We start from the raw sequence: 12,414 nt of genomic DNA on the forward strand, positions 1-12,414 counted from the left end.
ATCGGAGGCATTGGTGTGCGCAAGGCGCCGTTTCTCTTTCTGATGGGGTGAGTTTATTAATCTAAGGCTGTGTGGTTATTTTTGCATGTAACGGAGAGTGTTGTGGTTTGGTTAAGCCTAGGTCACAACCGGACGTACGATTTTTTGGCCGTGTGATTTTTGGCGTTTCCCAAATCGCTGCGTTTTGGTTTTTTTTTGTTCATGGAGAAAGACACGCGTTGGCTGTAAGTTTGTCTTGCAACCTGAAAAAAACGTAAGCGCCCGTAGAGTTTGTTTGACATGACAAAGAACCTCTGCGGCCGGTCTGCGGCTCGAAAATCAGCACGTCACATGTGCGCCCTCGTGCTTTTCACACGCGCGCTCTCGTGCTTTTCACACGCGCGCTCTCGTGCGTTTCATGCACGCTCTCGTGCGTTTCTTGCGTTTTTTGCATGTAGACCGGCCGTAGGAGCACGGTACAGCCGGTTGTGACCGAGGCTTTACATGAAACTAGGTGTTGTGTTAGTTGTGTTATCATCGTGCTCTCTTTCTTTCTTACGGTGTGAGTAATTTTTCAACCACAAAACGTTAAAGTATACTTTAGGACTTATTTTTGTACTTCATAATTGTTTTGGGCATACTTTGCATGGAAGGAAAATTGACGTGGTGATCTTTGTTTACATGAAAGTGGCATCGTGCTAGCTCGTAGGTGGTAGGGCTTTCCTTAATGTCATGCAAATGAGCAGCATTATGTGCCCGCCCTACACCCAGAGTAGCTGAGATGGAAAACTTTGAGGGCGATTTTCTCCCTTTTCTGTTTTAAGAAGTATACACTTTCAAAAGGCCACACATTCTTCAAATATTGTCAGATCTCCACATGGAAGGCATCATTGGAAAGCTTAGAAACTGTACTTTCTGGATCTGTCAATAACTCAAAATGCCCCAGGGCATACATGTGTCCCTGGATTCTCGATTTGGGCACATATTCGCTGGCTTTTTTTTTGCGGTATATCAGATATATTCCATTCAGCTAGCATGATACTGAACAAGTCGAAGACGAGTAGCTGAATGGAATATATCTGATATACTGCAAAAAAAAAAGCCAGCCAATATTCTTCTTCTCTTCTTCTTCTTCTTCTTCTTATTATTATTATTATTATACATTCCTTTTGGGTGTTCAATACGTCTTTTCCTTTCAAAATTCTCTCAAAATGTTCCGTATTTAACGAAGCAAACCTGGTGGCCATGTTTGTTTACAAATTGTCACAGTTGCTCACTAGCACGGAAGTTTTACGTCTCCGACATGTGACGTCCTCTTGTCTTGACAACCATGCAGTATCGTAAACCGTATTCAACGCTCATTCTCCATTGGGTAGAGTGACGTAATGCACGTAGGATAAGTGATATGCTAACAATAATATTGCATGCTCTCAAACCAAATGAATGAAACCTGCTAGAAGGGAATAGAACTCATGTTTGCATTCCATCAAAAAAGTGTCCTGTATGTATAATAAATCACCAATATTCACTGAGCCTGAGGTGGATAATTGTTTTAATATAAATACACAGGTGATTATTAAAAAAATAAATAAATCTGTAACATATCCCTGACAGTGGTGGACACTGAAGGGACAGGCAGGTGGGCTCAAGTTCACTTTTGCTTTTATTTCAAAACCACAAGGCAAACAGTGGACTAAATGGAATAACTGCCACAATGCACAGGTGTGACTTCAGCCAGAAGAAACAACACCTCTCTCTGCTCCTCTCCCCTTTTTATCTGCTCCCCGTCACTGTACACAAACACACAGATATGGCACATTACTCAGCAACAGGTGCTTCCACTTTGCCACTCACCTTCACCGGCTTCGCTCTCTATTCACAAACCGACCCTTGACCATGCCCCCGCTACCACAAAATTGCATTTAAAAAATCTTTTTTTCAAACTTCAAACTTCTGCCCATGGAAGAAACTGGGACCAGCCCTTGATGTTCTTGAGGTAGAATGCCCTCAGGAAACAACCTATTTCTTGATTGACATGTTCCACTTGGCCATTTGACTGAGGGTGGTGTCCCAAGGTCAGACTCACTAAAACGCCAAGCTTATTCATGAAACTGGCCCAAGAACTGGGGTCTCCGATCAATCACGATATCCTCAGGGATCCTGAAGAACCTGAACACCTGGTCAAATATGAGCTCTGCTGTTTCCAGGGCTGTGGGTAGACCAGGCAAGGGAACGAGTCTGAGTTCCTTGGAAAACCGGTCTACTACCACCATGATAACTGTATTGCCCTGTGATCTGGGTAAGTCAGTGATAAAGTCTATAGCTAAGTGGGACCATGGTCTCTGGGATATGGGCAAAGACATGAGTTTACTGGCAGGCGGAGCTCTAGGGACCTTGGCTTGAGTGCAAACTGAGCAAAATGATATGAACTGGTTGATATCTGTTCTCATGTTCTTCCACCAATACTTGGTTCTGAGGAGTTGGTACATGTGTCTGCTATTCAGGTGCCCCATGTCAGTAGATGAGTGAGCCCAGTTGATCAGGTGACCTCGGTACTGAGGTGGGACGAATGTGAGTCCTGGGGGACAGTTTCCAGGCAGGTGATGAGGTTGGTTACAGGTCAGTTCCTTATCAGTTTCCCAGGAGAGAGTGTTCACAAAGCATTTGGATGGCAGGATAGGTCTGGGTTCAGGACTTGTCATGGTGGAGGCATAAAGGCATGGTAGGGCATCTGCTTTGGTATTTTGGGAGCCCAAAAGGTATGCAATGGTGAAACTGAACCAGGTGAAGAACAGTGCCCATCGTGTTTGTCATGGATTCAGACATTTTGCAGATATGAGATACTCCAGGTTTTTGTGGTCTATGAGTATAATGAATGGGTGAGCAGCCCCATGCAGCCAATGTCTCCACTTCTCCAAGGCTAGCTTTATAGCCAACAATTCTTCAAAAATCTTTTTTGTATTGTTATTAGGACCCCCTTGAAAATGAGATGCCACATCTCAAGGGGTTATCCTCAAAATAAATAAATAAAATAAAAAATAAATTCTTGGTTCCCAATGTTGTAGTTCTGCTCAGTAGGTGTCAGTTTTCTGGAAAAGAATGCTACTGGATACAATTTGGGTTTCTCTCCAAAGCACTGGGAGAGGACTCCACCGTCTCCAGTCTCAGATGTGTCCACCTCAACGGTGAAAGGTTTTGAGGGGTCTGGGTACTTCAAGATGGGTGCTGAGGTGAAAATGGACTTGAGTCAGATGAAAGCTTCGTCTGCCCCCTGGGTCCACTGTAGGCATTTGGAACTCCCTTTAAGTAGGGATGTGAGTGGTGCGGCAATGGTACTGAAACCCCTGATAAATCGTTGGTAAAAATTTGCAAATCTGAGGAATCTTTGGAGTTCCTTGACAGAGTAGGGCGTGGGTTAGGAGATGATGGCAGAGACCTTGTGAGAATCTATACTAACCCTGCCATTGCTTATAATGTACCCTAGGAACGAGATCTTGGACACATGGAACTCGCAATTCTGTGCCTTAATGTATAATTAGCTCTCAAAGAGTCTGCCGAGTACTGTTGTGACGTTCATGATGTGACTGGTTTAATCTGGGGAATAGATTAGGATGTTGTCTATGTAAGTGATAAAAAAGTGCCCCAGCATGTCCTTGAGCACTTCATTGATCAGGCACTGGAACACACTGGGTGTGCAAGAAAGTCCATATGGCATGACCAAGTATTCGTAGTGACCTGAGGTTGTGCTGAATGTTGTTTTCCACTCATCCCCCTCCTGTATACACACCAGGTGGTAGGCATGTCTGAGATCGAGCTTGGTGAAGAAACACACACATCTGAGTTGCTCTAAGGCTGACGGGACCAGAGGTAGAGGGTACGGATATTTCACTGTGATTTGATTAAGACCTCTGTAGTCAACACACAGAGTCTACCTATAATGTGTAATTTTTCCGAGCCTCTCAATAAGGCAATATTTCTATACTTTTTCACGGTAGATAATGCAAATAGCCCTCTGTATTTAATCTTTCATTTGTCTAATTTTTATTTCAGTTTTATTTGTTATCTGTATGACATTTTCTTGCTACTGTAACACATGAATTTCCCCAATGTGGGATGAATAAAGTTAATCTAATCTAATCTAATCTAATCTAATCTAATCTAATCTAATCTAATCTAATCTAATCTAATCTAATCTAATGCAAGGCTGAAGACCTCCCCCTTTTTTGTCCACGAAGAAGAACGCTGCTGATGCTGGAGAGGTGAATGGATGGATATACCCTTGCTATAGAGCTTCCTGTACATATTCCTCCATCACAGACTGTTCAGTTTGAGAGAGTGTGTCAGTGTGGCAGCGTGGATGGGCCATGCCTGGAAGGAGGTTGATAGCACAATCATAGGGTCTAGGAGGGGGTAGTTTTACCTCTGCTAGCTTTACCTTTGCTGAAAACTTCTTGGAAGTCATGATAGCAGGCTGGGACCTGTTCAGTGCCTCCAGGTATGAGGCTTTCTAAGGATGTGAATGCAAGAGTGAGCCAGGGTAGCTGAAGACATTTCTGATGACATGATGTGGACCAGTTCAAGATTTCTTTCTGTTGCCAGGAAATGAGGGGATTGTGAAGCTGTAACCAAGGAAACCCTAGGACAGTAGCATGATTTGAGGTGTGAGTAACATACAGGGAGAGGTGTTCATGATGCAGAGCCCTGACCTGGATTTCAAGTGGTTTAGTCCTTCTGGTGACCAATCCCTCTCTGATAGGGCCACCATCAATAACACAGAGACTCACTGGTCGCTGGAGTTCCTCGGTAGGCAGCTCAAGCCTCTGAACGACCTTGACATCAATGAAGATGGCCTCCACCCCGTAGTCTAACAGAGCAGAGAGAATATGGGAGGTTTCTGAGATGGACAACAATGCATTGAGTTTCAGGAAAGGATGAGAGAGAAAGTGTTTGTGACTCACCAGGGTCTCTGGGTGGTCCACTTGCCTGGGATAGTCAGGCTTTCTGGAAATCACTGGCCGGATATGGTACTGGGCCAGCAGGTGACCGAGCTCCCCACAGTAGAAACACAACCCCTCCTGTCATCTCCTCTCCCTTTCAGAGCGGGGTGTGTGAGTGTTTTAAACTTCCATGGGTGTGGGTAACTGTGTGGGCTGGGTTAGCGCATGGGTGGCTTGCAAGGAGGGACTGTTTTGGAGGAGGTGATACAATTTGATAGCCAGGTCGATTAGGGAGTCCAAAGTGTACTGCTCATCTCGGCATGCCAACTCAGTAAGGATGTTGGGGTCCGAACCCTGATGGAAACGATCTTTAGTGCAGGCTCATTCCATCCACTGCCAGCTGCCAACATGTGAAATTCCAGTGCATACTCAGCCATGGTCCTGTTCCCTTGATGTAGATTGAGCAGCTTCTCCCCAACTTCTACTCCCTCTGGTTGATAATCAAACACTCTCCGAAAGAATTCTACAAAGCAATCATATGACATTGTGGGTTCTCCTCCATGGGTCCAGACAGCCATGGCCCATTGCAAAGCATGGCCAATCAGCAGGTTAACAAATAGAATAATCTTTTGTTGTTCAGATGCTCCTGTTAGAGTGGTGAAATATGGAGAACATTGCAGAAGAAAACCCTTACACTCAGACACTTCCCTGAAATACTTGTGTGGTCGAGGACTGGCTGTGGCAGGACTTCTGGCTGATGCGGGGCACATTAGGAGGGTCTGCAAAACAGCAGCAGTAAGCTGAGAGAGGTACATGTCAGTGTTGCTGAGCATCTGCTGATGTTCACCTAATAGGCATCCTTGAGCCGAAAGCACAGGTTGCTTAGCGTCCATGCTGGCGAAGTATTCTGTCAGAGTGCAGGTACTTATGGACACAAATGCTGGGGAGAGCAGGTGCGTCACAAACTGGTAAACAAATCCAAATCATGTGATGAGAATCAAAGTCAAGTGCATGCTAGAGGTCAGTTGATCAGCAAACAGGATGTCAGAGGTAAACAACAGAGAGAATAATGTAGCAGGGTCAGAAACACTAATAGTCAGGTCAGAACAACAAAGGCTTGGTTTGATCAGGTATGCAGACGCAGTACAGTACTTTGCAATGTGCTGGAGTGTTTGGTGTGCATATAAAGGGAGTTGAATTGGGAACTATCATGACCTGGAGGCCACAGGAACATCTCATCTCATCTCATTATCTGTAGCCGCTTTATCCTGTTCTACAGGGTCGCAGGCAAGCTGGAGCCTATCCCAGCTAACTACGGGCGAAAGGCGGGGTACACCCTGGACAAGTCGCCAGGTCATCACAGGGCTGACACATAGACACAGACAACCATTCACACTCACATTCACACCTACGGTCAATTTAGAGTCACCAGTTAACCTAACCTGCATGTCTTTGGACTGTGGGGGAAACTGAAGCACCCGGAGGAAACCCACGCGGACACGGGGAGAACATGCAAACTCCGCACAGAAAGGCCCTCACCGGCCACGGGGCTCGAACCTGGACCTTCTTGCTGTGAGGCGACAGCACTAACCACTACACCACCGTGCCGCCCGGCCACAGGAACAGATTGGACCCAATGAGCAACTACTAGAAATTAACTGAGGCATACGTGATGAGTAGGCTCATGAGAAGAACAGGCAGGAAGCAGGAGCAGGAGCACAGTCCGAAAATCTCTTGGCAAAATCCTGGGAAGATGGAGCGAGGGCAGAGTCACAGATGATAATAATCCCAGGAGAAAACAGAGCCAGAAAAATAACAGAGTCCTGAGTCAAAGTCCCAGTCACAAATCCCCAAAAATCGTCAAGCGAAAAATCTTAGTCCAAAAAACATAATCCAATTCGGGAAACAGAACGTGAACATGAACTTAACAGAACTGACAGCGAGTATTTATCTGTGCTGTGTAATTTTCCTCGGTGTGTTTATATGGCGTGGCTAGTAGCAAACGCGTAGCAGGTGTGCTAACGCAGTGCGGGGAGAATGGGGAAAATGTAGAGTGGAGCGCAAAGGCGCAGGTCAGGATTTGGAAGTTCTGGGCTGGATCGTGACAGGAACAGGTGTAATCCCAATCAGTACTCAGGAGAGGAGGGTGCTGTGGCACCTGGGAGTTGTAGTCCTTGGCAGCCATGCTTGAAGGCCGCCACAAACTCGCGCAGTCATTGACATTTATACCATGAAGCTCATTCAGTTGTCATCCAAATGCGAGAGACGTAATCAATAAAAAACAAAACAATACATAAAAAATATTATAACTGAGAAAGTAGTCTCTTAAGAATACAGTGGTGCTTGAAATTTTGTGAACCCTTTAGAATTTTCTATATTTCTGCATTAATACGACCAAAATCATCATCGGATTTTCACACAAGTCCTAAAAGTAGATAAAGAGAACCCAGTTAAACAAATGAGACAAAAATATTATACTTGGTCATTTATTTATTGAGGAAAATGATCCAATATTACATATCTGTGAATGGCAAAAGTATGTGAACCTTTGCTTTCAGTATCTGGTGTGACCCCCTTGTGCAGCAATAACTACAACTAAATGTTTGCGGTAACTGTTGATCAGTCCTGCACACCGGCTTGGAGGAATTTTAGCCCGTTCCTCCGTACAGAACAGCTTCAACTCTGGGATGTTGGTGGGTTTCCTCACATGAACTGCTCGCTTCAGGTCCTTCCACAACATTTCCATTGGATTAAGGTCAGCACTTTGACTTGGCCATTCCAAAACATTAACTTTATTCTTCTTTAACCATTCTTTGGTAGAATGACTTGTGTGCTTCGGGACATTGTCTTGCTGCATGACCCACCTTCTCTTGAGATTCAGTTCATGGACAGATGTCCTGATATTTTCCTTTAGAATTCGCTGGTATAATTCAGAATTCATTGTTCCATCAATGATGGCAAGCCGTCCTGGCCCAGATGCAGCAAAACAGGCCCAAACCATGATACTACCACCACCATGTTTCACAGATGGGATAAGGTTCTTATGCTGGAATGCAGTGTTTTCCTTTCTCCAAACATAACCCTTCTCATTTAAACAGAAAAGTTCTATTTTGGTCTCATGCGTCCACAAAACATTTTTCCAATAGCCTTCTGGCTTGTCCACGTGATCTTTAGCAAACTGCAGACGAGCAGCAATGTTCTTTTTGGAGAGCAGTGGCTTTCTCCTTGCAACCCTGCCATGCACACCATTGTTGTTCAGTGTTCTCCTGATGGTGGACTCATGAACATTAACATTAGCCAATGTGAGAAAGGCCTTCAGTTGCTTAGAAGTTACCCTGGGGTCCTTTGTGATGTCACCGACTATTACATGCCTTGCTCTTGGAGTGATCTTTGTTGGTCGACCACTCCTGGGGAGGGTAACAATGGTCTTGAATTTCCTCCATTTGTACACAATCTGTCTGACTGTGGATTGGTGGAGTCCAAACTCTTTAGAGATGGTTTTGTAACCTTTTCCAGCCTGATGAGCATCAACAACACTTTTTCTGAGGTCCTCAGAAATCTCCTTTGTTCGTGCCATGATACACTTCCACAAACATGTGTTGTGAAGATCAGACTTTGATAGATCCCTGTTCTTTAAATAAAACAGGGTGCCCACTCACACCTGATTGTCATCCCATTGATTGAAAACACCTGACTCTAATTTCACCTTCAAATTAACTGCTAATCCTAGAGGTTCACATACTTTTGCCACCCACAGATATGTAATATTGGATCATTTTCCTCAATAAATAAATGACCAAGTATAATATTTTTGGCTCATTTGTTTAACTGGGTTCTGTTTCTCTACTTTTAGGACTTGTGTGAAAATCTGATGATGCTTTAGGTCATATTTATGCAGAATAGAAAATTCTAAAAGGTTCACAAACTTTCAAGCGCCACTGTAGGGATACAGGCTTCGGCTTTTGGATCCTACACTAAAAATCATGTATCTGAATCTGACAGCATTTACAGATTAAAGATAAAGAATTTCAACAACACACAGGAAATGATCCAGAGTTCTGGAGTGGGTTCTAAGAGACAGCAAAACAATCTACTAACAGGAAATGTCTGTTCTGTGTTTCAGGCTTGGCCTTAAAAGACCTGCCAAGAGATGTTTACATTGTAAGTTGAATTTTATTTACTTGCGAAGCTGAAATCGTCTTTAATCTGTCATGAGTTCACGTTAAGGTTAAGGTTAAGGATAGTAACAGCCATAGAGCTATAAACATTCCCTCTACTCTCAGAAACACTGTTTTTAGATAAGATCTGATTAGTGACCAGGGCTAATCAATCATATGTTAAATTATGTTGCGATACACTTTTCTGAGACATCACAATATCTTTTTATTACATTAAATTTTTGTGTAATAATTCTAAACTGACTAGAAGATGTTAATAGATGCTGTTGTAGTTTGTAAAAAAATAATTATTATTTTTTTAATTTATATTTTTAATCAGATTTTTTCTTTACATTTTTTTCTCCTTTTTATTGTCAGCTTTTTTTTATTTTTATTTTTTACATTTCCTGTATATAAATAAAATGCTATTTTGTAATATACAAATATTTTAACATAAGGGATCATTAAACAGGCTTTTTTAACGTAACACTACTCATGTCAGGTGTATTGTGATATATTCTGTGTGTGGTAGAAATTGTATCGCAATATGGTCGTATCATCTCAACCTCTAAAGTATATAAACAGCATCTACAGGTTTGTTATTTTTATTATTATGTTTTCCATTTGCTTTTTCTCAGGTTTTTTTCTTGGTCTCTGTCCCATTTTAGCTGAATTTCACGGCGTCTCTCGGTACGTTTAATGTCGCCGCAGAGGTCGAGGGGGTAAAGGTCAGAGGTGATGGTGAGATGCACATGACGCTGAGCAGCTTCTTGCTACCCAACCTGAACCGCCAGCTTCAGTTCATCACGTACACAAACACACTGTTCCACCCCAGCACCGCTGACACAGGTATACACACACACACACACACACACACACACACACACTGTGTCTTATAATACAGCAGATATACTGTACTGGAGCAGTTAAAAGTGCACATAATGCGCCTGAGGTTCAGGAACCTTTTGAGGAACTCTCTTGAATGAGAACTACACAGTTCCTGGAAAAAGTTTTGTTCTACATTGCAGAAACACTGTGCAACTCCTCCAGGCCACCAGAGGTCTCTCTCACACACACACACACACACACACACACACACACACACACACACACACACACACACACGTCTCCTTACAGTGCAAAATGCTAATTATAATAAATGATACAATAATAAGAAACACAAATACAATCTTCTTTAAAGTGTAACTTCACCCCCAGCTCTGATCCTGACTCCACCCACTGCATAATTTTGAAAAATGTGAAAAAGTGGGCGAGTGACTGGGGTTGGGCGGGCCTGAGGAGGGGGGAGGGGAGGGTGGGCATAAACTCCCGTGAGTCTCAAGTAGCAGATCTTTGAAAATTAGCACAGTTTCACAAACTCCAACTCCATAATGGGGCTGGGGGAGGTGGTCCACCCACCTCTGATTAAAGGGCGTTAACATTATTTTTTAATAAAAAATGTAATGATCTGGAGAATTACCAAATGGTCGACTGTACGACCAAATCTCACACAATTTGAACTGCCTTTCCTTCTCAACTGCTTTCTTACAAGAACATCCTCACACTGAACAAGCTGTCCATCCAATTGTGTCTTCTCAACCTACAGGTACATGTACAGTACCTGCTCTACATTGTTTCATCACCATCAGACAGGTCTTCTAGACAATCATCTTCATCACTGATTATGTCATCTTCTTCTGCCTGGGAATTCTCGTAGTTCACAAATTTGCACAGCTCTGTCATTTATTTTGTGGGCTTTATGACCATACAATCAGCCATGCAATAACCTGGCGACTTGTCCAGGGTGTACCCTGCCTCTCGCCCATAGTCAGCTGGGATAGGCTCCAGCTTGCCTGCGACCATGTAGAACAGGATAAGTGACTACAGATAATGGATGGATGGATGGATGGATGGATGGATGACCATACAAGAGGCAAACAAACTCTTTCAGTGAATTCAGAATGTCGTCATCAATGCAAAACTGATTCGCTGGATTTATGAACACATTCTAGAATTTGAGGTTATTTTGAAGAACTTCAAGTGCTCTGTGCTTTCCCTTCCCATAAAAGGCACTTGTTGAGTGAAGACTTGCAGTCCAACAAGGCATCTACAAAAGCTGGCACCCAACTTGCTTTGAATCTGTGTGAGGTCTATGCTTCTACTTGTACTTTTCTTTCCAGTCGTAAAGAAGACTTTGCCACTGAAGCTTTCCAGAATGCTAAGGTCAATGATGGCAACATCTGTATCTGGGCTACAGAGTATGATGCTGGAATGTGATATACTAGCATGCTTTGCATACAGAAGAAGTCTGGTGTCTGCCTCTTCATGATCACAGAAAGGATCTTTGCACTCAGCTGCCTCACATATGTCTTGCTTCCAAGTTAAACGATGGCAAAATGGGACGTGAGTCACTTTGATCATTAGATGAACACAGCATGTTAAATTACATTACAGGCATTTACATACATTACAGATGCTTTCCTCATCCTGGCTGGGGATTTCAATCATGCAAACCCCAAGAGCGTGTTTCCAAAACTCTATGGTCATATCAACTTTCCCACACGTGGAAACAATACTCTGGACAATGTTTACACCATGCATAAAGACGCCTACAAAGCCCTACTCCTCCCCCACCTTGGGGCCTCAGATCACTCCACTGTTATGCTAATGCCAGCATACAGGCCGCTGGTTAAAGGATATGGGACATGGATTTTTACCTGGGCATAATTATGTATAAAGGACATAAGAAATGCCATCTAAATCACTGCAGGGCATCAAAAATGTGAAAATCATCACATTATTCAAGTTTTTCTATACATCAGCGTAAAACAAGGATTCGTTAATGAGCTAGGTGGTCATGTGACCCGTGACGTCACAAAAACTTTCCAAGGAGCCAGCGCTTGGGAATCTAATGTAAACAGGTTACCGAAATGGACACCATCGACAGTGACATTCCCGATGTTTCACAGAGATGTGAAGTTCGACCCTATCAATTCGAACCGATAGCTGGAAATTCACATGAACATGGATCTTGTCTTTACTCTGACGGGTCAGATGATTCTGAGAGTGAGAGTTCATTCAGCCCTCATGAAACTGAAAGCGGGCGGCTGGATAACACTTCCTGGTAAGTTAAAAACAATTCTGCTCAAAGGCTAATGATCTGTTGAAAGAAGTATTATTTTTGTATCATACATTGAAAGTTCATCATAGATCTAGCTAAAGTCCGTTGCAAGCTAGTTTTTTTTTTTGCTGATATTTTTCGAGATTGATTGAGATACAATGCTTCCAGAGTCCAAGATGAAAACATTCAAAATGGCGAAACGAGTCAGAATTATGATAAT

At 43.2% G+C, this 12,414-nt stretch overlaps 1 protein-coding gene across 2 annotated transcripts in view; it reads left to right on the forward strand.

The window, feature by feature from the left end:
• Nucleotides 1-12,414, forward strand: part of b4galnt1b (beta-1,4-N-acetyl-galactosaminyl transferase 1b) — a 120,144-nt gene that overhangs the window by 68,310 nt on the left and 39,420 nt on the right. For both annotated transcript variants that reach the window (XM_060920230.1, XM_060920231.1), the window contains exons 6-7: nucleotides 9,040-9,077; nucleotides 9,742-9,922. In XM_060920230.1, the coding sequence (XP_060776213.1) occupies nucleotides 9,040-9,077; nucleotides 9,742-9,922 (219 nt within the window). The remainder of the gene's footprint in view (nucleotides 1-9,039; nucleotides 9,078-9,741; nucleotides 9,923-12,414) is intronic.

Source organism: Neoarius graeffei, chromosome 4 (genome assembly GCF_027579695.1).
Source record: "Neoarius graeffei isolate fNeoGra1 chromosome 4, fNeoGra1.pri, whole genome shotgun sequence".
Taxonomy (NCBI): domain Eukaryota; kingdom Metazoa; phylum Chordata; class Actinopteri; order Siluriformes; family Ariidae; genus Neoarius; species Neoarius graeffei.